Consider the following 24,842-nt stretch of genomic DNA (forward strand, 5'->3'; position numbering starts at 1 on the left):
CCTTATGTGGCTCTGTAAACCTTGAGAAAAATGGAAGGGTTGTTTCTGGTTCACATTGCATGCTGTCACGGCAAAAATGTAACAGCTAGAATAGAAAGATGATTCCCCTGTTTTTTAGATCTGGACATAAAATGCAAACAACATTTTGTTCTGAAGCTAGAGACAAGAGTATATGTTAGAAGTCGCTGTTTATTGAATTGACTCTGAGTCAGCCTGGCATTTTCCAATTGAGTTAGGACTGCAATTCCCAGAATTCCCAGCAAGCATGTCCCAAAGCCAGCTCAATTCCTATTGGCAGTACAATCGATTGTCCTCCTTGGAAAAAGGTTGTATGCTAAATTACAATGTAAAATCAGTATTGAAGCAAGATGCAACTGCTTCTCTTTGGTTTTCTGGTCCATTCCACGGGGATGTTGATGATGATCAGGAACCCTTTGGAAGAGAAAACAAGTCATTCCCCAGCTCTAGGAGGAGGGTTAAAAAAGGCAAGGGGAAAGAGCTTTGCCTTGAGCATCTAAGTGGGAGTGTCCTTTACAAAGGCCCAAGAATACTTTACAGCCCCATGAAAGTAATAAAACTCAACCCATGTGGAATGAGTTCAAAAATTCTGCTTCTGAAGGGCCTATGCTTTGATTTGTTTTAAAGTTAAGTTTCTTGCTCTGGTAACTACAAGGATAGGCTTAAACATGCGTTGGTGAAATCTCAAAAGGCAAAAGAATCGCTGAATGTGATTTGCAGTTATCAGTGAACAGAACTTTGGAATCCTCTGTACGTATTGGCTGTACTTGGACGTAGCAGGAACAAATCTTTAAATTTGCAAAAATCACATGATTTGTGCAATGGAAGTCAAATGTTTCGAAAGGTAGATCAGGCAGACGTGCCCACCCAGCTTCAAACCTGAAAACCCTACAGTTAGCCTGGCCAACAATGCTGATTTGTAACACACCTTGAGAATATTGGAAGAGACTGACAGTGGCTTTGCAATGGAACTGATTACAGAATAGCTTAACTATTTATACACAGCATTCAAGGCCATTCAGACCTAATATTAGAATTAAGATTAGACCGGCATGAATTCCACGTATCTTTTGTATCCCTCACCCCACCCCATTTTTCTTCTTTTTAGATCTCTCTTGCATCAGTCACATGCCCTACTTGTTGGAACTGGATGTTTCCCATAATGCACTAACCACATATTTTGACTTCAGACCACCCAAGAATCTCCAAGTAAGACGCAAAATACAACTCTTTCTATGAGGTTTGAATCCAGCTCACCTGCAATTAGCTGGCCAGTCAGACTGCCTCGTTCAAGCAATCTAAATGGCAAAAATGGGGTTTTATATACAGTCTATTTCATAGAGATCAGTTGCATGTATCTTTTCAGGGTGAGAAGCTGAGTGTTCATATTTAGCAGAGTTCTCATGCCCCATTAACAGGCTCCTTTTGTACAAAAGCCCAACATTGGCTTTTCCCGCATCTCAGGAACTTTGTTGGTCTTCGAGGCACTGTGATTAAAACCTTTGTAGAAATTTGAAGATACGCACACACACATTCATTCATTCATTCTTGTTTTTCCAAATTATCCTTCTACTTTTTTACTCTCTCTTGCCTTTTGGTTATGTTTACACAACTGGTTAGTTTTAACCCAGGTCAGCTTTTGCTTTATTTTTTGGCTTAGCATGTGCAAACCCTGGCTTATTTATGTTCTATGCATTATTCAAGCCCAGAATGCTGGGCAAATGTTTATTTTACCCCCCTCCATGTGCCATGCCTTTTGACTTCTTTGCCCCTCTTCACTCAGGACCTAGCCAATTGTGGCTGATCTTGAAAAAGCTAAGCAGAATCAGACCAGTTTTGTATACTTGGATTAGAGACCTTCAGAAGAGTCCAGAGTAAAATTGACTGGGAAGTCAAAAAAAGGATTGGAAGAAGGCAGTGGCAAATCATCTCTATATTGTTGCTAAGAAAACTACATTTTCATGAAAAAATCAGGAGTAGAGCTTGGGTCTAGATGAAATTTCAGAGTAGGCTGGATAAATCAATTCAGAAGCATTTCTTATAAATTAGGGTTTCAGTGCCTGAGACCTGGGACCCTCCCCACAAAGCCATGTGTAACCTTCAGACCATCTCTAAAAGTTGCTACCAAATTGCAATTTTCAGTGAGACAGAAAGAAAAATACATAATGGGGGATATGCAGAAGTTAAATAAATCTAATTGCATATTTGTCCTCACTTCTGAGTTTTTTGTCTTGGCCCTGTCCACTTTTTGGAGTACAGCTCAAAGGCCACATGGAGATCTTTATCTCCTCAAAATTATACCCTTGTTATAATACTTAGGATTCTGTTTGGATGATTTTAAAGATAAATGGAATACTCATATTCTGGGGATTCAAAACCTAAAGACCAACTGAAGGTGGTGGTCTCCTTCAACTCTAAGGCATTCAAAGCTTGGCAAATCCAAGTGTTAATCTTTGACCAGAAATTACACCACCTCTGTTAATTCTTAAATGGTTAGGCATGTGTTGAAATGAAGTTTGAGCATGTGGAAGGAGTTTTCTTAAGTCAAGACCTAAATCCACTATCTCACACCTTGTGTGAGATGGGCGGCTATATAAATATAAATAAATAAATAAATAAATAAATAAAATGGGGAATTACTATTATAATCCTTGTCTAAAATATCTGCATACTGTGTTAATTTAATGACCTAGTTTACCATGCAAGAACAGACATTTTCAGTGGGTTCTCACAACTCACTGGGTTTTGGTACTTTGTGGTTTGGCATGTTGGGTGAGCTAGGTCATCGTATTCAGTTATAATGTGATTTATTTGTTTCAGCATCAGGTGTTATTCACACATAACAACGGTGTTCTGTTAACCCAGGTTTGGGGTTAAGAGAGGGATGTGACCTAAGCCACTCATGAGGAGTGGAAAGGGAAGCAGAAGAAGGGTCTGTTATAATCCAGGATGAGCAAACTGGTTTTAAGTTGCTGCTTGAATATAGGAAACACCAAGAGTGAATCGCATATCTCTGCATAGGAAAAGGCCCAAGGAGAGAAGGGCAAGAAGTTTGGGATCCATAGAGCAGGGTTCCTCAACCTTAGCAACTTTAAGATAGGTGGACTTCAACTCCCAGAATTCCCCAGCCAGCCATGCCTTTTCCCAAACTGGTATCTTCTAAGCATGTTGGACTGTAGCTGGCTATGGATGTGGGGTTCTGGAAGCTGAAGCCCAACACATATGGCACCAAGCTGGGGGAGTCTGACATGGAGAAAGCATATGGAGATGACCCAATGGAGTCCGTCAAAATCCATGAAATTGTTATTCACTTAATGACAGTCTTAAGCCAGGGGTCTCAGAGATCATGATTTCAAAATCTCTCCGAAGGACTCTTTTGTTCTCTAGATCTATTACTGTACTAAGACTTTCAGAAAATACCAGGAATAAGAGATAACTAGGCTAGCCTTAATTTTGGGTCAGCACAAATGCTTTCAAATGGAATACAAACGACATTAAGAACATTTCTGAAGTGTGGATAATGGACCTGTTGTTCAAAACCCATTTACTCTTTTTAGGCAGATGGATGAGTACTACTTCTGAATCACTTTTTGTCCCCAGATTGTCCCCAGATGACGGCGGCAGGCGGGCTGGGGTGGGCTAGAAGACAGCCTTGGGCATCTTCACATGTCCTTCCCCTCTTCTTGGTCTCTTTCCAGGTTGCAAATTTTTCCTACAATGATATTTCAGAAATGCAAGACCTTTCCAACTACCAGTCCCTCAAAAAGCTCATACTGGACAGTATCCTTTTTTGGCGAATGGTGCATTTAGGGCAGAGCAGACAACATGGGAATTGTATGTTGGGAAACCTTTCCTGGATCCCAGTAGGCTCCCTGTCCCACCTGCCTTTTTAAAAGAGGATTTTTTAAAATAAAAAATAAACAAATAGGAAGGTTGCAAGCTATAAAGCAAAGCCTGCACCAGCCTCTGGCTTCCTGCTTAATTGCGGCAATGTATTTATCTCCACAGTCATCCCGTTAGGATGGAGGGCTAATTTGCCTTCCATTCACTGGATATTTTGCGACTGATCAAACCCACTATGTTGGTCGTTTTGTGAAGGGCCCATTTGCCCACGGCAGCCATGTTGTGAAAGCCGTCTCAAGGTAATCCAATTTGGGAACTTGATTCCCTGTGGATTTCCATTGAAGGCTTACCCAATCCAGTTATTTTTTTAAGGTTTTTTTTATCTAACTCTACAAGAAGCCAGGTTTACAGTGTGACTGCAACAGAGCGTCAGATGCTAGAGGCCCCTTTCTATATTAATTCCCTGAAAACCCATTCTTTGCCACGTTTTGCCTTTTGCATCAGTAATAGCACGCTTATTGTGTATGTAATGCTGCCAGGGGACTGCGAGGAATTGACGCATATTTCCTTTGAATTGTCTCCAGAGTGGGGCTGATCCACCGCCAAAGGGTCCCTTGGAACCCTGCTCTGCCTCCAGAGGAGAGAGCCAAATCTTGGGAGAAATTCTCCTGGCTTAGATGGGCTTTCAGATTTATTTTGTACCCTGATCTGATACAAGCAGCTTCCTTTTCCCGAACACAGAATGGCAAAGATACGTGAGGGCTTGAAGGGGAATGATTTCTCAGGCATGTACCGCCACCACCACCCCACTCCCCAAAAAGGCTACGCACAGTAAAGTCAGTAAATAGTGACCTGGAAACCCACCATGTTTCCAACTTCAAGATGTGGACAATTACGCCTGTGATTCACATGCATCTTCCCAAGGGAGCCCTGAGTCCCTCGCCCAGAGGCACAGAACTAAAAGAACAAACAAGATAGATCCCCATCACCTGGATACAGTCAACATTTGCCTAACCTCTTGCTTTCCTGACGTGATGATTATTTTCCCAAGATAATCAAAGCTACCTTACATACATATTTGCAAAACCTTACACAGAAGCGTGACGATTGACAAGTCCCATACTGCATATACCTACCAATAAAAGCAGTCCACTGTTTTTCATGCCGGCAAAGGTTTGTTTCCTCTCACCCAGGCTTTCAGTTTTCTATCACTGTATTCTCCTTTCAGTGATTCCTTAATTATTCCTCAGTTTAATCCAAGTCATTGCTCTTAAAGAAGGGTCTGTGGTATAATACCCCCCCACACACAAAGTTAATATTTTTCTCTCATGTTAATTTTTCTCTTTTCTTCATCCTGGGCAAGTTTTACACTTTTAAGGAAAATCAGTGCTTAATTTTCCAAATTAAATTCTGCTTTTTCTCAGCTGTTGAGCTACCAACATACTCTCTCCCATTGACAGATGCTTTTGCTTTGAACTGTGAATCTGAATCTTTCTATTCCAGATTCTTCTTATCGCTTCCCCAAATTCATTCCCACTGATTCTGTATAGAACATTCCCCAACGGCTCAGGACTCCAGTTGCTCCAATTCAATTCATTTCACAGCTTTTTGCAAGAATTGACATATCCAGCCATTTCCGCAGTTTAGGTTCTCGCCATAAAAGAGACTTGAAAGATGCTTTTTAAAAAACAAAACCCTTCTTGCTGATGGTATGTTAAAGATTTTTTCCATGCAGACCAAAGCATGAAAGTGTTGCATATGTTGAATGTTCTCTTGGAACAACAGATTTTTAGGAACCATTCAGGACCATTTTTACAGAACCCTAAACACACCCTGTTGAAAATGATTGTGTGTGACATCTTCATGCAATGATTTTTATGCCAGGGTAAAAATACAGAGGGTGTGACTTAAGGGAAAATTTAGAAAAGCAGGATTATCCCCTTGCCACTGGCACCCACCCCTCTTCAGTAATTTGGCACATTCGACAAAGAGAGCCTGGGGGTGCTGAAGGCAAAGCGTTCTGCAAGGTCATCTTGGCTCAAGCAAGTCCTGTTTTTTGTTTAGTTTTAGTTTTTTTTGTTTGTTTGTTTTTTGCTAACCTGACCTAAATAGTCATCCTTCCTAGCCACAATGAACATTCAATCCCTAAAGATGCCCCCTGGCTGCATCTGTTGCTGAGACCATCCGGCCTATTTGCAACCCCTGCTTTTTGTCTCATCAGAACCTCCTAGCAAATCTTGCCTTCTGAGTAGCCAAGAGGTCTCCCAACCCCTTGATTTACTTTGGAGATCTAGCAGATTCCCACACAAGGGACCAACGGCCCCCCAGGTGCTCTCAAATCGGATGTCCTCAGTCCCAATTCGTCTCGTCCTTGTTGAGGATGATTGCAGGGTGGTCCCAGAACAACAACTTTGCCTTGCGAACGCGGGCTAATATTTCAGAATGCAGTTTCTGCTGGGCAAATGTGATCTGTCGCCTCCGGCCCAGGCTGCTTAATGCTGAGAGCCCTTATAAGCCACCACAGTCCTTGGACTTGCACCTGGATCACACAGTGCTGGCTTCCATCGCTAGGTGGCCTGCACAGCCAGCAAAGGCCATCACATCTTGTAGCTCTGTATGTTGGCAAAGGCAAAACAGGGCTTCTGAGTGTTTAGTGGCCCATTAATGTAGCTTTTTTCCTCTAAAAATAGAAGCAATGCCTTGTGGAAGCCCACCAAGAGTGGGCAACTTGCCCTTGTAATGTTTCACAACCCCCCCCCCGAGATTCTACAGGGCAACCCCAAACCCTCTGTCACTTCTCTCTTGCGGAGGGGGGCTCTCTCTAGTTACCGTGCTCATTGCTGAAGGAAGTGGGATCTCCCCTCAGTTTCCTGCATCCTCTCCTCTCCTCAGTGGCAGCAGCCTGGAGCTCCTGGCAACCCAAACCTGGAGCTTCTCTTGCCACCCCTCGGACAGGGCAGAGTCAAGCCTGAGAGCTGACCGTGTTGCAGAAAAGGAGACCGTACCTGATAGGTTATGCTTGAGGCATTTTGCAGCTAAGCAATTGGGCTCAAATGGGAGTGTCCAGATTACCTTATTTGTATGTTTCCCAAGATGTTTGGCTGGGACCATCCTGGTTAGGTTTTGGCTTAGCAATTCCCTTTGCATTTTTAATTCTCCCCCCCAGCCATCTACTTACCGCAGAAACCATCATAAAGTGAAAACAGTGAAATAGAGCCCTGAATAGAAAGATATGTATTTTTAAAAATTCACCCGAGATTAGTCTCTGTTCAGTGACACTGATGTCTGAAGTAGAGGAGAATCAGTGGAGGGACTTGAAATTGGCAAGCGAAGAAAAGGCCCGTGCGCTCATCAGCCCAGTTCTAAGTTGAAAGTTGCACTGGCTGAGAGGATCCCGATGAAGAGAGAGGGGGAGAGGTGCAGAAACACTGTCTGCGTTTCAGGGAGGAAAGTGAAGGCGCCGTTATGGGCCACAGCAGAGGTGGGCGAGAGTCTCTCCAGACTTCGGTAGTGAAAGCATTTGTGTTCTTTGCGCTGGCAACTGGAGTAGGCACTGACCATCCCTTCTTTAATAATGAGTTTGACGCCCCCAGGCCAACAGAAGGGGAGTGAGAATGAGCCCCTGGGAGGAGGACGTAGGTAGCTTGCTTGAGAAAACTCAAGAAGTTGCAAGCACCTTTTGGAAAAGATCTCTGGAAAAAGCTCATAAACCAAGGAGGAAATCCATGCTTTAAAAAACAGCTTAACAAGGAGACATGAGCTCAGTGGAGCGCTGAGTGGAAAAGAAAAGGAAAATGGATAAATTACACAGAAGAGAGAGTTTGGCTTCGTTGAGCTCTTAACCCTTTCCAGCACCCTTCCACAATTCCTAGAATGTTTCCTAACCAGCCTGGGTAACAACCAGTTCTGGGAACTGCAGCCCAATACATCAGGTGGATGCAGCTCGGAGAGGCTGTTAAAACATTCCCAAGAAAAGGCACTCCTGTTTGAAGAGTAGAAGAACTCAGGGAACGGAGAGGAGCAAAATGCTTCATGCTGCACCCCTGCAGCTGCATGCAGATTGGGGAGGCCTGAATGCCTCTTGTGCCCAAATCAGCCACTTGTGCCAATCCAGGACTGGCAACACCACTTCTCCCCCATCACCATCCTCTCTGTTCGGCAGCTGATCTGATCAATCTCCAGCTCAGCTGGGGCACAAAAGCCTCCCTACAAAAACAACTTTATGGTGATAAGCCAGAGCTCTGCATTGGGGGGCTCTCTGACCTCATCTGTCCTCCCAGCCCCTCAGCTCTCCCTCCTCCCTGTTGGAAAAGACCCTTTTGTTCAATTGCTGTAAAATGCTGGACTAGCTAAGGAAAGAAGGGGTGGATGGATGGATGGATGGATGGATGGATGGATGGATGGATGGATGGTGAATTGGGAGCTCTCCATCTAGTCAAGTCATCCACAGATCTCAATGTTTGGCAGATGGCAGCAGAGAAGAGAGTTGTCAGTTGAGGTAAACTTGTTGCTAAGGATTTGGGGAGCAAAACCTGCAGCTGTGGAGAAGGCTGCAGGGCTCTTAAGGAGGCTTCTTCCCAGCCATTCTTCGATTCCACCTCTCTGCAGTGGATTCCCAACTCCTTGGTGGGTTTCTCAGCTCTACTGAGTCAATCCCCTCTTTTTTGGAGGCCTCACTTCACATTTAAAATCATCCCCAGATTTCTGCAGAATCTGCAAATCTTAACGAGAGCAGCACATTGCTTGATTCTTTTCCTCACAAGGCAAATAGTGAATCCAAACTGGATTATGAATTTCAAACCCCTCTGATTCCTGGTTAAAAAGCAGTGGTTAACAAAGACCATGTTTTGGAATGAGCATCCCCTTCTTTCCCTGTAAGAATTTTAATTTTCCCTTTCATATTCTTTAAAAGTCAGCCAGAGGCATCCGGTGTGCCACATGGTACAGTTTCCCAGTAACAGTAATCCTTGGTAAGGGTTATCCAGCAGACCAGTAATCAGGAGTTCAGAAGCTAAGCAGAATTGGGCTTGGTTAAAGCTGGAGGGGAGATTGGAAATCCTAGGGTTGGAAGCTAGACTGGGAAGAAGTTGAGAAATATCCCAGAATAAGCAATAATTGTTGCCAGAAGATTTAGTGGATGTGTTTGTGAAATCATTGGGAGTTGAACTTGACTCAGAGGAGAAGTTACCTTTTAGTTCAATCTCCAGCAGTAGCTCTTGGGGTCTCAAGCAGAAGACTTCTCTAGGCCTTCTGCAGACCATTTTAGGAAAAGATCTAGGAAGCAGCCTGGTACCAGACTGGACCTTTGGTCTCTCTAGCCCAGTATTGTTCCAGCTGCCTAGTTTTTTCTAAGTTTCAGAAAGGAGTCTTTCCCAGCCCTACCTGGAAATGCCAGGAGATTGAATCGAGGGCATCGACCTGGAAGCATGCGCTGGGACACAAAACTGTGACTGATCCTCTCTGGGAACAAATCTCATTTCAGATTTGAGCGATGGGCTCTTTCAGTTAATAAAACGAATGGGGAAGAAGCAAGCAAAAGATTCCCCCCACCACCTTCTTGCTCCACAGAGCACTGTCTATAAGAGCAGAGGAAGGGTGTAATACTTTTCTCTTGGAAAAACAGTCTGCTTTTCCAGAGCTGTATAGGCCTTTTTGATTTTGGAGCACTTGTGAGGAAGGAACGTCCAAGAAGAAACTTTGTCGGGGAGCCAATGCAACTAGGTTGCTCAAGTCAGCATCTCCCCCAGGTCCCATTCCATTCATGCAGCATTTCTCCCCAAGCCTTCACCAGTGAGCTGTGCCTTTGACCTCCTATCCTCTAGGACGCTGTTTCATTTCTTAATTCTAATGCTGATGCGCAGATAACAACATCACAGAGATTCGGGGACTGGAGAATTGCCACAACCTGACATATCTGAGCTTGGCAAATAACAAAATCAAGGCAATTTCTGGCTTGCAAAATTTGCCCATCAAAACTCTCTGCTTGGTGAGTCTGTATATGTTTCCTGAGATGGTCTTTTCTGAAGGAATATGTTGGATTCTGTAAAGAATGATTGGGGTTCTTCAAGCTCCACCTTTTAAGAATCTGGGTCTATCCTGAGTTAATTTAAGGACAACCAGCACCTGGACAATATGGAAGACACTTAATTCTGCCTTCAGTATTTCAGCGCAGGGAGGTATTTCTTAGTGATGGTGCATGAAGTCTGTAGCAGCAATCGGCTGAATTGTTTTGACCTCACAGAGAAGTTTGGCAAGCCGCAAGGTTTGACTGGTTGGTTGCTAGCTTTACTTAAAATTATTTCTACTTCTCATGCAGGATAAAAAATCCTACCAAGTGGCTTGCATGCAATATTGGAATCAATTAAAACACTCCCATACCCAACACATCATGATTAATACTTTTTAAAAACCAAAATAATACCTCTTTTATGTGGCATTTTCCCAAAAAACAGTTGATGGCAATGGACCTATGTATAAGGTTAGTGTAGAGGGCAGAGGGAATGGCCTTGAAGGACAGGAGGAAGAGCCACTACCAAGGCAACAGTCAGACAAGAGGGGCCTGAGCCCAGGCCAAGAAAATAACTTGAGAAACTGTCTCAGACAAGCCCCTCCCTGGTTCACATGACATTGGCGTCATAGTCCAGTCTACCTTGTAGGGCTCTGCCTTGTAGTGAATTTGCAGAGGAGCAGGTCAATCCCAAAGGGTGAGGGATTAGAAGAAAGGAAACGGAGCAAATTGGTTGTGGTGGGAAGTATTAGAGGTCTGAGGGGGGTCGGGAGAGGACCAACAGAAAAGCGCATGATCAGAGGTGGTGAGTTCAAGCAAGCTTCCATTTGTGGAGTCCTTGGGGTTCTCTGAGCTCAGGGTTGACTGAAGATGTTACCTAGCAGGGTAATGAAACGTTTGCAAGAAAACAACCAAGCTCAGAGAACCCCAAGGACTCCCCAGTTCAACCCTGAGCTACACATATTCACCTCCAAAGCTGCCATTTGTCGTATTGGCTAGAGAGCACTGCCAGGAATTTCTGCTCAGTTAGGTTTGCCAAACAAGCCGGAGGAATTTTAGATACTGCCCGCCTGTCCAAAGAACTAATTAACTGGCTAACTAACTAACTCATTTGTTTCTTTTGTCATGTTTGTAAACCATGAGTAAAAATTTAAAAAAGGAGGGACTCAGCTGAATGAACCCATTATCGGGCACATACTGCTAAGCAATCAGCTACAGTTAAAAGCCTGCTGGAATAGGTTTGTTTTAACCGCCAGGAGGGAGCGGGCTGTACAGATTTCCAGGGGAAGTGGGTTCCAAAGCTTGGGGGCCACAATGGAACAGTCCATGTCCTGGGACTCAAGGTGGGCCTTCAACAGGTCTCCTGGCAGCATTATTTATTTATTTTTATTTATATTTCAAATTTGTCACCGCACATCGCACTATAGAGCGAACATTCTTACTGGACAGGCAGGGTCCGTCTTGTATGCGCATTCTCCTGGCTGATTGTGAATCAGGAGGAGGAATCAAGGGAAATGTGGGCGGCCAAGTTATAATTGCTAAAGCACAGCGGGACTGGTCCTTCTGCGTTGAGAGTAATAATAATGTGTGCGTTTAGTGCTCCACTCATCTGAATGGCCTTTTTGTGATGCTGGTTGTTGCATGGTCTGCCAGGTCACCTGATTGAAAACTGCCTTGGAAGGAACATCATCTGCTGGAAATAATTCAGTTTCAATTTCACATTGCAATCATCTCCTGGCTCCCTCATCAACAGGCTTTATCCTTGGGCCCAAGGGTACCTTTCCCCTTTTGCAAAAATCTGGAGGTGCTACCAGACTCCTTCAGATTTTTTGCTACCATCCACTAACCCAGCTCTCCTACAGTTTTTCCTTTTCCCTTGTCTCCTCCATTAGGACTGGCACCACTGGGAGATTATAGGCTATTAAAGCAAGGCTCCGGGTGGATTTTCACAGATCTGTCTCAGCTCAGAAATGCCACCTTTGGGTCTGAGGAAGGGAACACCCAGATTGGGGCTGAGAGCAGAAATGGAAGAGGTAGAGAAGGGCCAGAGAAAACAATCACAAGCTCTTCCATTAAACTGCAGGGCATGAAATAAGATTGCCAAGCATACCCCTCCTTCGTTGGTTAAAAATAATCCTTGTGAATTTATTCATTTGTGACACTTTTCATACCATGCTGGCTCCCATCTGTGAAAATTTTTGCCCACGAATACTTTTTCAGGAGGTATTTCCTAGGAAAAAGCGTTACAGAAGTCCTCAGTTTAGCACTATCCTTGCAGGTGTGAATTCAGTGAGTGGCCTTGGGCAAATCATTCTGGCAATCTTTATATCTACTGTATAGCAGTGTTTCTCAACCTTAGCCACTTGAAGATGTCTGGACTTCAATTCCCAGAATACCCCAGCCAGCATGGGGAATTCTGGGAGTTAAAGTCCACACATCTTCAAGTGGCTGAGGTTGAGAAACGCTGATCTATAATATGGGGAGAATTACACCAAACTACCTCGCAGGGTTGTAGCAAAGCCTTAGGCCAGATAAAGTACATATGGTACTGACTGCTCAGAAGGATTTTCTGACCTGTTACATGTGAGGTTTTCATGCTATCCATAACACTTCTCAAAGCCTAAATAATAAGATTTAACCCAAAGGACGTATCCACTTGAAAGGCCAAAATAGAAAGGGAAAAAGCTAGTTCTGCCCCATAATGACAGGAGTTCCTCTTTAATGCTGTACACTACGACAATTGCTACAGCAGAGCATCGCTTCTACCAGGCAGTTTAACAATAACTAGATTGCTGGAGATAAAAGATGTTACAGTATTAAAAGTTCGGGAGTGGGATGTCTGTGGAGCGAATAGACTTCTATAAAATGAGTTGCGTGCATGCTAAAAAAGCTTTCAGTCTGTTTTCTTTAAATATACTTTTATATTCCAGAATTTCAGGCTTTATTTCATGCATTTGTTCCTATCATTGAATTTGCTATAGCAACCTGTGTGAGGACAAGCCATTGCATTGATCTGAATGCCACAGATAGCTCACTTCACACGCTGCACTAAGTCATCACTCACTGAACAAAACTTGGTTGTTTGGTTCACATCTAATATTTAGCGCAGTGGATTCACATCATCTGCTAAGCCAGAACTAAACAAACCACATGACATACGAACTATAGATTGCCTCAGAATAGAGAGCCCCGCAAGGTCTAGTCCAGAACTGTAGCGTTTGAGCCAGCAAAGTTTTTTTTTACATGGCAGCAGCAGGAAAGTATCTTTGTGAACATGAGTTATGCATCTTGGAAGTCATTCCATGTTACAGGAAGACTATGCCAGACCGGAGCTAGCATAGAAACATTAAGTGATGTACAAGCATGTGTAAAGCAAGCAATGTGTATCCTTGGTTGTCCTTGGATTTGCCCAAAGAACAATCATGTTTGGATATTAGACACTTCTGATTGTTTTGGTAGAAATCAAACCAGATAGAGAAGGCAGTTGGCTTGGAAGCTGTAAAGGTGTTACAAGTTTTGGATTTGTCCGGGAACCAGATCAGCAGTTTGGAGGGTCTGGAAGAGCACAACCTCCTGGAGGACATCAACCTTGAAAATAACCAGGTAAGATTTACACAGCTGACAAGACTGAGGTGTCAACTGCTCTTAGGGGATTCCTCTTTTGAAAATCTTACAAAGGTCAGAAGAACCACATAGTGAGACTTTTCCAGAATCCTTGTCTTTTGGGTGTGCTTATATGATATTTGGAGGGTGGGAAAAAGGGAGGAAGAGAAGCCACTCTGGAAATGTAACATGCCTCAAGCTTGAGAAAGTGTGCTCTATACAAATTGGGCAGATCCATGTGAATAACTCCTCTTGTTTTGCATAATTTATTGCACAACTTTATCTGCCTGTCTGCCTGCCTATCTATCTATCTATCTATCTATCTATCTATCTATCTATCTATCTATCTATCTCACTCTGTGCACTTCTGGAACTCCATCCATAGCTGCTAGAAATCTTAAGCAGTCCCACTTGGGTGTTGGGAATTTCATAAGCCTTGCCAGTATAATTTCAAACATAACTTCAGAGCAGCCTTCTCCAAACCAGATGTGTTGGGATTATGATTCCCAGGATTCTCATCCAGCAGCTTCAGCACATCTGGAGGGCATTCCTCGGGGAAGGCTAATCTAGAGCCATAAGGGTTAGACACCTGAGTGTTCCCAATTCCCCCCCTCCAGGAAACAGAAAAAAAAAGTCTTGCATGCTGCATGCTCTCTGATAGGGCTGCTGCATCCATATATCAAGGATTCTGAAGCATTTTCCTATTTCCTCCCTCTCTCCTTTAATAAATACTGTTCTTTTGTCTTAATCAGGTGTCTGAACTCAGTGAGCTGGAATATATTGAATCTCTGCCTCTGCTGAGAGTGTTCAATCTGTTGAACAATCCAGTGCAGGTAAGGAGGAATCAATGAAATATTGGAACAGTTGTAAATTTTTATCACACTAATGTCATTTAGTATGACAAATAAATAGCAAGTAACGATTTGACGTTGAGTCTACAAAGGGAAGCATGACAGGAACATCCATGGCTACAAAGTGGGACGGTTGACCTGCCAGAATGGAAATGTGTTTGGTTTGCTTGATTAAGGGGTTTTTAATTTGGCGTCTTTATGCTTTTTATTGACTTTTTTCTATAGTCTTTATGTATGGTTTTATGCTTGGTTGATGCCCAGAATGGATTGCAAGATGAGCGGCCACATGCATTTATATAATAAATGCAATAAATAAAATGCAGACCCCTTCTTTGGTGGCCTGGCCATACGATTTTCTCTGAGTCCTAAGAGAGTTTATGGTCAGGCCTTGGCTGGATATGAGAAAATGAATATTGGAGAAACTGAGTTTGTAACATTCTACCTACAGATATAAAGAGCAAGTCATTACTCCCTAAACAGAGATCATAGATGTTTCTATCTTCACAGATCTGATTTATTTGATTTATATCCTGCCTCTGTGTTCAAACAATACTCAAGATGGTTAATGAAGTTCAGAAGCACATTGCAAAAGATTAAAAACATAAAATATACACTAAAACGATCCCACTGTTAAAAGCCTGGTGGGAGGGATCTTCTAAAAGCTGAGAGAACGGGGCCGAATGTTCCATAGCCTGGGAGCCACGCAGGGGAAGATGCTCTCCTGCATGTGAGGAAGACAACACTTTGAGCATCTTTCCTGCCCACCTCAGCCACCAGATGCGGTGCTCAGATTGTCGGCCCAGAGCTGCATAAAGCTTTGGCACCAATGGCTAATTTATGCCCATAAGCTTTTGACAACTAGTGTGTATTTTTCATGCAAATGTCAAGATGCAATTCCAGACATTTTGACTTTTTGCATTTTTATCCCCTGACTAATGCAAACTGCAAATTTCTTTCTCCCTCTCCCTGACACAAACACACACAGCCATACACATTACACGTCTACCCAAGACAAACCACATGTACGTTAACATCAGCCCCCTCCTGTTATCTGTGTCCAGGACTTTCCCTAACCTTGAAGGCTGTCTTCGAGAGAGAAATCTCCACCCTCAGAAGACCTCCATTGCTTAACAGTGACTTCATGCAGAGGAATGATGAGGGGTTGATAACCAATAATCTCTCTGATAAAGCAATGCTTGACCAGTGTCCCATAATATGCCACACTTGTCTCCCAGGACTAGGTTGGCACTCCAAAACTCTTGTTCACCCACTTCCCTCTTCGTGCAGAAGATCCACTTCCTGGGACCGCCATTGTTCAGATGGTTATTTTCCAGCCACATTTAATGTTTCCTTGGCTGTAAACTGTATCAAGGCCCGGGGGGTAAAATGCCAGGGATGCCAAGAGATGGAGGATTACCAAAAAGATTAAAGAAATCAAGGCAAAGCAACCTCTCCCCCTTTCTAAAAACATCTGCAGACCTTTGGAGAGGAGATGGCTTTTGAGGGATTTTTCCTTGGGAATCTGGGCCTTGTTTCTGTGCGAGAAGTGTGAGAGTTTCTTGTGATTAACGAGCCACTGGATCTCATTTGTCATGGCAGCAACATTTAAATCAGAATAAAATCTCATGTACCTGCCTGATGCAGCATCTGTTCAGAACTTGTTCTGAGCAGTGCGGAAGATTAAGCACTAAGCCTCTCAGTTCTGATGGCTTTTAGATAGTCTTCGAAATGGTTCCCAGGAGTCCAGGGAAGAAGCATTACACATTTCTCAGCATTTTTCTGCTTGGTAGATGTTGCCTGGCACAATCCACCAGGGATTCCTCCCTTGTGGGAGGTACAACCCTTTCATTTTGACAGAACGTTTGTGGGAAAAATTCCTGATCAAATGGGCTGTCGGTTTTTGGGCGCCTGACAATAAGGCGGCTGCGAATTGTTAGTGCTAAATTTATTCAGTCTCTGGAAGTTCACAAAACTGTACCAAGGAAATCCATTTATGTTTCGAAGACAGCAGTGCAAACCCAGAGTCAACTCATACTATCGTTAAGAGGTCTGAGTAAACTCAGCAGCAGTTTGGATTCATATGTGAGAAAAGATTTTTGGAGCATTCAGGGTGGGTCAAAGTAAACAAATCCTTGTTAAGGCCTCTTCTTTTATTTATTTAATAAATCTATATGGCCGCCCATCTCATATGCATGACTCTGGGCGGCTAACAGTTAAAAACAGAATGGAAACGTACAAATAATCAAATTTAAAAATGATGGAGATAATGTAAAATAACATAGCAGCCGAGAACGCTCAGTTAACACAACCAGGACCAAGAAGCAGGCTCGCCCACACTATCAGGACCCCAGGCTTGATGGCAAAACCAGGTTTTCAGTGCCTTGCAAAAGGCCAGCAACGTTGGGGAAACTAGGGGAAATTAACTGTATAGATGAAGTTTGGCTTTCCCACTTCCACAGCTTCCACAGTCTTCCACTATGCTTGGGTTCTTGGGCTTAATGGTGAACCCAGGGCTGCCATGGGAAGCAGAAACCCGGTTTCCTTTTTTTCCTTGTAACCTAGATAAGCACTATGGGTAGGTTCACCAACCCTCTTAAATTTGATGACTGAGGTTTGTGCAATGCATAATCTGAAAAACTAGCCCACAGACTGGGCTTGCACAACCACTAAGCTAGTGTTGTCCAAACTTGGCCACTTTAAAATGAGTGGACTTCAACTCCCAGAATTCCCCAGCCAGCATGGCTGGCTGGGGAATTCTGGGAGTTGAAGTCCACTCGTCTTAAAGTGGCCAAGTTTGGACAACACTGCACTAAGCCATAAAAATCTGCCTGTGATGGAATGGAATTATGAAGGCCAGGCTCAGGGAGATAAGCGTGTTCTTAGTTCACCGGAGGAGCGTGGGAAGTTCAAGAGGATGAGGCTGGCACCTCCCTGAGGAATTCACGGTGTTGTGGCTGGCTAGCTTGGGAGCTAGGTTTCAGTCTGGGGAGATTTTCTGTCTAGAGGTTGTAGCTAATAAACACAGTAGAACTGGATTTGCATTGTCACTTGGAGTTCTTTGGGCTAAATCTGACACTTCCCAGGTTAAAACTTAGTACATCTACAAATGCAGCTGTGAGGCCTTCAAATGAACTAGCTCTTGTGTCAGCTTATATCACAGTAAGATGGTTCCCCCCTCCCCTCTTGCAAGCAAGTAACAGCCAGTGCAGTCACGGAAAGGCGGAAGCCATCTTCCCATGACACTATTGCGTCACACAATGGGAAAGAGAAGAACAGAACAACCAGCAGCAAGGTGGACGGACTGAATTACAGCAGCGATAGGTGCATTGTTGGAAGAACTGAAAGATCAGATTAGGGGAAGATTGTCTATGTGTTCACTACGAATTCACACTGACTTGATGGCACATAATCAACATGAAGACCTAGCTCTCTTGAAAAGTCCATAATGTTGGGGAAAATGGAAGGAAAGAGAAGAGGATGACCAGCAACAAGGTGGATGGACTCAGTTACAATAGTGATAAGTGCACCATTGGAAGACCTGAAGGAACCAGGTTGGGGACAGATCCTCTGGAGAAGGTTTATCTGGTTGCTAAGAGTTGACACTGATTCAGAGCCTCCTAACCAATCAGTCAGCAAGCTTGAGAGAAGGCATGGGGTCAAGTAGGAGTGAGTGAGTAATAGAGCAAGCTCCATCTCAGATTAGTACTGCAAGAGAAGAACAATACTGCAGCAAGTGACCAAGGAGTCAAGTTCTGCATTCATGGCCAGCAGCATCAGGAAGAGAAATGACCAATCATTTTACCACCCACTGACAGTTTATCTGTGATAAAAATTCTCCTTAATGCTTGGTAAGAGATGCTGGTGGCCAAACAACTTGGAATGGTTTGATACCCTGGATGTGAAACTGAAGGCAGAAGAGTCAGGGTTGGTAGCAACCCAGATGAATAAAAGATAGTTTAAGAAAAGACAAGGCACAACAAGAAGCAGCTGGGGACAAGGGACTGTTAGAGCAGGGTTCCTCAACCTCAGCAACTTTAAGATGGGTGGACTTCAACTCCCAGAATTCTGGGAGTTGAAGTCCACCCATCTTAAAGTTGCTGAGGTTGAGGAACCCTGTGTTAGAGGCCCAGGAATGGCCAAGTAGCTTTGCTTCACGTCAAGCAGCTCAATGAAGGGACCAAAGTTGGTCTGCTTTGATCAGCATCACCCTTTTTATTAACTACTACCTGATCCTTTATGAATGACCAATGTTCAGAGTGGAATCAGAGGCTTTCTACCTGTTCAGAAGGTGTTCCAGTGCTGAGCTGTGGACTCTGCAGCTCTGAAGTACCGCTCATACTTCTGTGACCCCAGTCTCAGACCCAGGAGGATTTTATCCCAGCATTTTTGCTCAGAATGCCTGCAGTGCAACACCTTGAAGTACCTCTAAGATGGCCTTCTTCAGCCTGATGACCTGGCTGAATCCAGATGTGGAACTAAACTGCTGGGGTTCCTTATCAGCATGGACCCTGGAGATGATAGAAGTTGGCATCCAAGACATCAGGAACCCTCTGGCTTAGTGGGTTGGGCATGCATGTATTTTATTTATTTAATTAGATTTATATAGCCACCCATCTTGCCACAGTGATTTGATGGGGCTAATAACAGAAAGAAAACCCATAGAACTATCAAAAAAATCAAAAACAGCCAACACATGAAATCTATCATGATTGAAAATACTCTACGGGCTCCAATTAGCCCTCCAGCTCCCATGCCTGGAGCACATCCAGGTCTTCAATGTTTTTCAAAAGGCCAGCAGGGTTGGGGCCAATCTAATCTGGTGGGGTGGGGTAAGTCCATGGGAGAGCACATGTTCTGCATTCCCAGGGACCAATATTCAGATTCTTGGTCTCCAGTTGCAGCACCTCCAGCAGTACTTCCAGAGTTTTACCACCAAGCTACTAGAACAGTATTTCTCAACCTTGCCAACTTTAAGATGAGTGGACTTCAACTCCCAGAATTCCTGGCTGGGGAATTCTGGGAGTTGAAGTCCACTCATCTTAAAGTTGGCAAGGTTGAGAAACACCATACTAGAGAGAGCAAAGGTGGTCTTAGTCTGGGTTCACCCAGCGCACCATGCCAAGGATTTCTATACCCTTGATAGCCACAAACAATGGGTCTGGTTTGTTGTACTTAGTCATAAGCCGTGGTCTATAAACCACAATCCTAAGACACCGTGCCAAGCCAAAACGAAACAATCCATACTGTAACATATCACAAGGGGTGAGCCAGGCAACTTCGCATGCTTTTAAGACCATGGGGAGTTTAAAGGCAAGAATGGGGCATTCAAGGGGAGTGCCTTGGGATGCATTCAACTCTTTGGAAAGTTTGTGGCTGCCATATTGCCCTTGGTCTGGCTCACTTCCTTTTCCTACTTGGAAAGGGCAGTGATGAAGAGGATGACCCAACTCTGGATTTGCAGGGAATGCACCCTTATTTCCTCTGGGTACCTCTTGCTCCCCTATCTCCTGCATCAAACTATGGTAGAATAATGTGATAAAATAGCTCTTCATCTATTAGCCTGAATGGCTGAACTGAAATCCTTTGCATCAAACAAAGCGGAAACCGACTCATCACCCCTTTATCAGCAACATGCAGACTATTGGCTCCTGGTGATTTTCATGCTGCTGCGTCTGACAGAACTGGATCACAAGAAGATCTCAGTGCAAGAAAAGGTAAACATCCCCCAACTGGGAAGTATAACATTACCTACAACCAGGTGAGACTACAGTATGCCAGACATACTGTTGGTGTGCTTGGAATAACCTCTGGTGGGAATGTGGTGGTTGACGCTTGCGGTCTTCTCAGGAAAAAATTGCCTGGCTGCAGGGAAAATCTGGGACCAGAGAGGCCTTTTGGATGCTAGGCATGGGCTCCTCATTTCTGGCCCACTCAGGGGTGGGGTCAATAAGAATCAAGATCAGGTGGCAGCCATGATGGTGCAATTGAAGCTCCACCCATTTTTCATGTCTGATGCACATAACAATGAGGCAGAGCTTTGATCATGCCATCTTGACTTTTTGGACCACACCTGTGGACTTCTTTGCCTCACTCTGGTGGCAGTCTCTGGATAATAAGAATGAACAATTCCTGCCTCAACTTCTGTGACTCCTTCTGCTGTTCCTGGAATAGAAATAAGGATGGGCATATCTGTTACTGTTGGGTTCAGTTTCCTCTCTCTCTCTCTGTTTCTGCATCTTAAATTTGTCCTGTCTCATTTCTGCATCAGATCCTGATCACAAGATTTGCACGTAGGCGTTTTTCAACTCCGTGCATTTTTATAGATGGTTTTCCTAGCGTGAGCCATTTTCCCAGATAAGTTTTGATTCATTTCTCCCCTAAATATTCTGTACAGCTGCTTAGAGTTGCAGACTTCACCACATATTTTGGAAAAAAAAAAAGTTCAGATCTCAGGTCACTGTGGTCTGGTTTACATCTTGATTCACAAATCCAAAGCAGGTGTGTTAGCTCTGAAGCACAAGCCAACTTGTCCTTTTTGACTTAAAATTTAGCCCGTGGAAGGACTTGCATATAATCTATTGAGACCAGAAATACCTAAGCCTGCATTATGCTACAGCGCTGATCAGGAGATGTCCGCTGCAGGGAAAGATCTCCTACTTCGTATTCTCTGCATTTGTGTTCCTTTGAGTCAACCTTGATTCCTGGTTGACTACATGAGTGGTTTTCTTGGCAGCATTTTTGGGAGTGCTTTGCCCCGGCCTCCTCTGCCAGCTGGCTTTGTGCCCAAGGCAGGGCTGCCACTCATGGTCTCCCGGTTCCTGTCCCCATGCCTGAAACCTCTACACCAGTGTTGTCCAAACTTGGCCACTTTAAGATGAGTGGACTTCAACTCCACTCCCATGCTGGCTGGGGAATTCTGGGAGTTGAAGTCCGCTCATCTTAAAGTGGCCAAGTTTGGACAACACTGCTCTACACCAAACTGACTCTAGCAAGCAATCTTGCAATAGATTTCAGGGTGGGACCTCTTTAGCCACCCTTGTTCAGATGAAAGCATTTGTGTCATTAACCCATCTTTTCCCCCCTTTCCTTACTGAGAGCAGGTCGCAGCTGTGAACAAGTACAACCCCCCTCCGGAAGTGGTGGCTGCACAGGATCACATGACTCACATCATGTACAGCATGATGCAACCCCAACACATCTTCAATAGGTGATCTTGTCCTTCTCCTCTTCTGTGAACATGGTGACCCTCTTCAACCTTTCCTCTCCTCTCCTTCTCTGCCCAAAGTCGGTTGTGTCACAGAAACACCCTGGCACTACAGAGGGGAATTTAGCAAATCTTGCTTAGCTGAGCAGATTATCACATAAAGTCTCGCAGCTCAAGACAGATTGCCCACCGCTCCATTCCCCTGAAACAATCTGTCAGAGCAGATGGCCACTCACACCCTAAATGAGGGATGCAAAGAACACTTAGCAGGGCCCATTGATAATTAAAAGCTCCCCTGAGAGTGATGAGGACTTCCAGCTGCTGGGTCCTCAAGCTGTCTTTAACTCTCTTCCTTCAGAGTAGGAAAATGGCCAGCCCCCTCCCAGACTGTGCATCAATATTTCATTCTTAAATAACCCCTTAGTACTTTTGAAGGATCTGATGGTTCAAAGTCTTGTGCTTTCTTTTCTTAATCAACTCTCAATTTTGAAATATGTCCATGGTTAAATTAAGTAAAATCCCATCAACCCATCACCTATATTCAATCCAGAGTATGTTAACATGACGGTCAGGTGCTGTGAATGTGATCCAGCAGACCTCTGCAGCATGGATCCATCTGTTTCCAAATGTTGCTCATGGTTGCATGCATCACGAATGGTGCAATTTCTCAGCACTGGACTTTTCTGTAAGAGGACAGAATCCCAAACCAAGCCAAATAAAGGCCTTGAACACAGACTGGCCCAACTCGGTAGTTGGGCAAATGTTCCTCCTTTCATCTGAAGAAGTTACTCTTTCTTTACAAACCTGCCCACATTTCATCCGCTACAACCTCATTCTTCTGAACTGGGACTGTATTTGATAGTTTTGAAGGAGAAGACTGCTTCAGAGACGGCTCCCTAACTTTTGAAAAGTCTCTCTTAAGAGATATGTGATACCGAGTCAGAGGTTTTCAATTCTCTGGACATTTAAACTTCTAACAGCATCATAACCTATATAGTAATGTTTCTGGGCTGCTGTTTATTAGCTGCATCAGCGTTTCCCACCTTGGGTGAGTTCTAGATGGGTGTGTGGAACTATATCACTCCCAGAATTCCCTACTAGCACATCCATTGCTGGTAATTTTGGGAGTTGACTTCATCCATCCAGTGAATGTTGTGCACCATTTTGAAATCTGATCTGATGAAGACAGATGTTTCAAAACTTCAAAATACAGTTCTTTTAAAAATGTTTTTAATTTGATTGATTGATTTTGTTTTCTCTATACTACCAACCCTGAGACTCAGCTGGGAGCAGAGATGGGGGGGGGGGAGTATTTATATGGCAACAATGAGAAACTTACACACAGGTTTTGCCTTATGTCCTTGTTGCCCATGTGAGGGACTTGATTAAGTTTTTTCTTGTCTTCTGACAGCACCCTGCCCAGTCTTGATGCTCCCTACCCCATGCTGGTCTTGACTGGACCTTTGGCCTGCTGGAAGCGAGAACTTTGTCACAGGCTTTGTCGGAAGTTCAATAACTATTTCAGATACAGGTATGAACCCTACACATTCAGGAAGCCTTGGGGAGTTGCTGGAGGCAGATGTTCTCAAGGAGGAAAAAAAATATGGAAGGTGGGTCCACTGCAGTCTTTTCTAACAAATCTAGTTCTCTGTCCTCCCATTGCCCATCATGTTGGATTAAAAGAGGAAATGTATGGTTTAAATGCATGGATTCCTTTGCAGAAAAGTCTCTCCGCAAATAACGTGGTAAACAAGAAGCCCCTTTGGGGCAAACGCAGGTCTTGGAAACTACACGGACACGACCATGTGGTTTCCATGATATAATATGGGAGTGGTTGGCCACTGCCTTCTTCTGGGATTTTTTTAGACCTTCCTAGTCCAACTTCCAGATGTGGAATTTCCTAGCGGTCTCCCATCTTAGTTTCTGAGCCCAGTTAAAGTCTGCTAGGAGCCTGCCCGGCGTGCCAATAGCCAATCTACACACACTGAGAGTAGAGACTGCAGAAGTTTATTCTGCGCAGAAGAAAGGTGCAAGTGGGATATCTCCCAAAAGCAAGCACAAGCACTCAATGGAACAGGGGTGCTTATGTATGATTTTGCATACAGTTTCAGCAATAATCACAAGATTGCAGAAGTTACAAATCATTCATATGTCAATAAGCTTCAAACTTTAGTACAAAATATGCCTCCCTATGTAACATTCCTCTGCTATTTTAGAGAAACCACCTGTTTCAACCAGGACATTCCCTTCCTGTACCTCCCTGTGTGCACGCATGTTGCTTTTCAAATTGTTCTTTCTGAGAAAGAGGGGAAGATCCTTGGCAGAGCAAGATGGAGTAATCTAAGGCTGGTACCTCACTGTCACCTACTGAAGTCTAGAAAATAATTTCCTGTGGAGTTCTTGGTGTTCTCTGAACTTGGTTGTTTGCTTGCAACTGGCACTGATGAAGTTACCTAGTCTGGTCATGAAATGTCTGCAATCAAACCACCAAGCTCAGAGAGCACCAAGAACCCCATAGTTCAACCCTGAGCTACAAATATTCTCTTTGACTGGGATAATTCCTGGGTTCAGACAACTCTCCCCTTCAGCATGGACTTTGCAGATTGAAAAGGGCTGCAAGCTTTAACCACATTTTCTTGGCTACAGTTCTTTCTTTGGGGAGCAAAGCCCACTCACGATAGTGGGGTTTACTTCCACATAGTGAAATTGTCTTTTTTTATCCTGATGTGTGTTAGAGGACAAAGTTAACCCTCTCTGGAGGGCACCCGCTTAAGAAAGATGGATTCAGAGATGTAAGCAGCAAGTCCTAATGCTGGTATCTGAGCACAGCTTTTAATTGGCAGAGCTCTCTGTTCAATATTCTCAGTTTAATTAAGCCAGTTTTGCTTTGGTTCTTAGCGTAGATTAGCGTGGAAAATATTTAAGTTGCCTCCTAGACAAATGCTAACCTTTTGCTGGTTACCTCATGAATTACCTTGCACTTTGTACATCAATTAATTGCTTACGTTTTAATTGTCTAATCAAGCCAAATCAATTAATGGATCATGATGCCTTCATTCTTTGCGCTGGGTATCGAACCTGCAGTCAATGCTGGAGATCTATGTCTGCCTTGCGTTAACTGAATGGATGTGTCTACACAAATTCAGCACGCTTTGACTCTGTACTTTTAGATCAAAGTTCAAAATACAATGTGGGAACTTGTACTAATCCAACCAGTCTTCTCCAATCTGTTGCTTCAATATGCTGGGACCGTAATTCCCAGAATCCCCATCCCCATTAATTTTTTACTGTAATCTTTTGCCAGCGTATCTGGGAG

The 24,842-nt window shown here is 43.9% G+C and overlaps 1 protein-coding gene across 1 annotated transcript in view; it reads left to right on the top strand.

The window, feature by feature from the left end:
- Positions 1 to 24,842, top strand: part of LRGUK (leucine rich repeats and guanylate kinase domain containing) — a 54,531-nt gene that overhangs the window by 3,636 nt on the left and 26,053 nt on the right. Inside the window, exons 4-11 of the mRNA XM_088141429.1 lie at positions 1,127 to 1,227; positions 3,717 to 3,798; positions 9,723 to 9,847; positions 13,328 to 13,471; positions 14,224 to 14,304; positions 19,950 to 20,036; positions 21,423 to 21,529; positions 22,938 to 23,057. Coding sequence (XP_087997555.1) covers positions 1,127 to 1,227; positions 3,717 to 3,798; positions 9,723 to 9,847; positions 13,328 to 13,471; positions 14,224 to 14,304; positions 19,950 to 20,036; positions 21,423 to 21,529; positions 22,938 to 23,057 — 847 coding nt within the window. The remainder of the gene's footprint in view (positions 1 to 1,126; positions 1,228 to 3,716; positions 3,799 to 9,722; positions 9,848 to 13,327; positions 13,472 to 14,223; positions 14,305 to 19,949; positions 20,037 to 21,422; positions 21,530 to 22,937; positions 23,058 to 24,842) is intronic.

The sequence above is a fragment of the Python bivittatus genome, unplaced genomic scaffold, assembly GCF_059951505.1.
Source record: "Python bivittatus isolate LINGU-HERP-01145 unplaced genomic scaffold, Pbiv_v1 ctg000330_np1212, whole genome shotgun sequence".
Classification (NCBI taxonomy): domain Eukaryota; kingdom Metazoa; phylum Chordata; class Lepidosauria; order Squamata; family Pythonidae; genus Python; species Python bivittatus.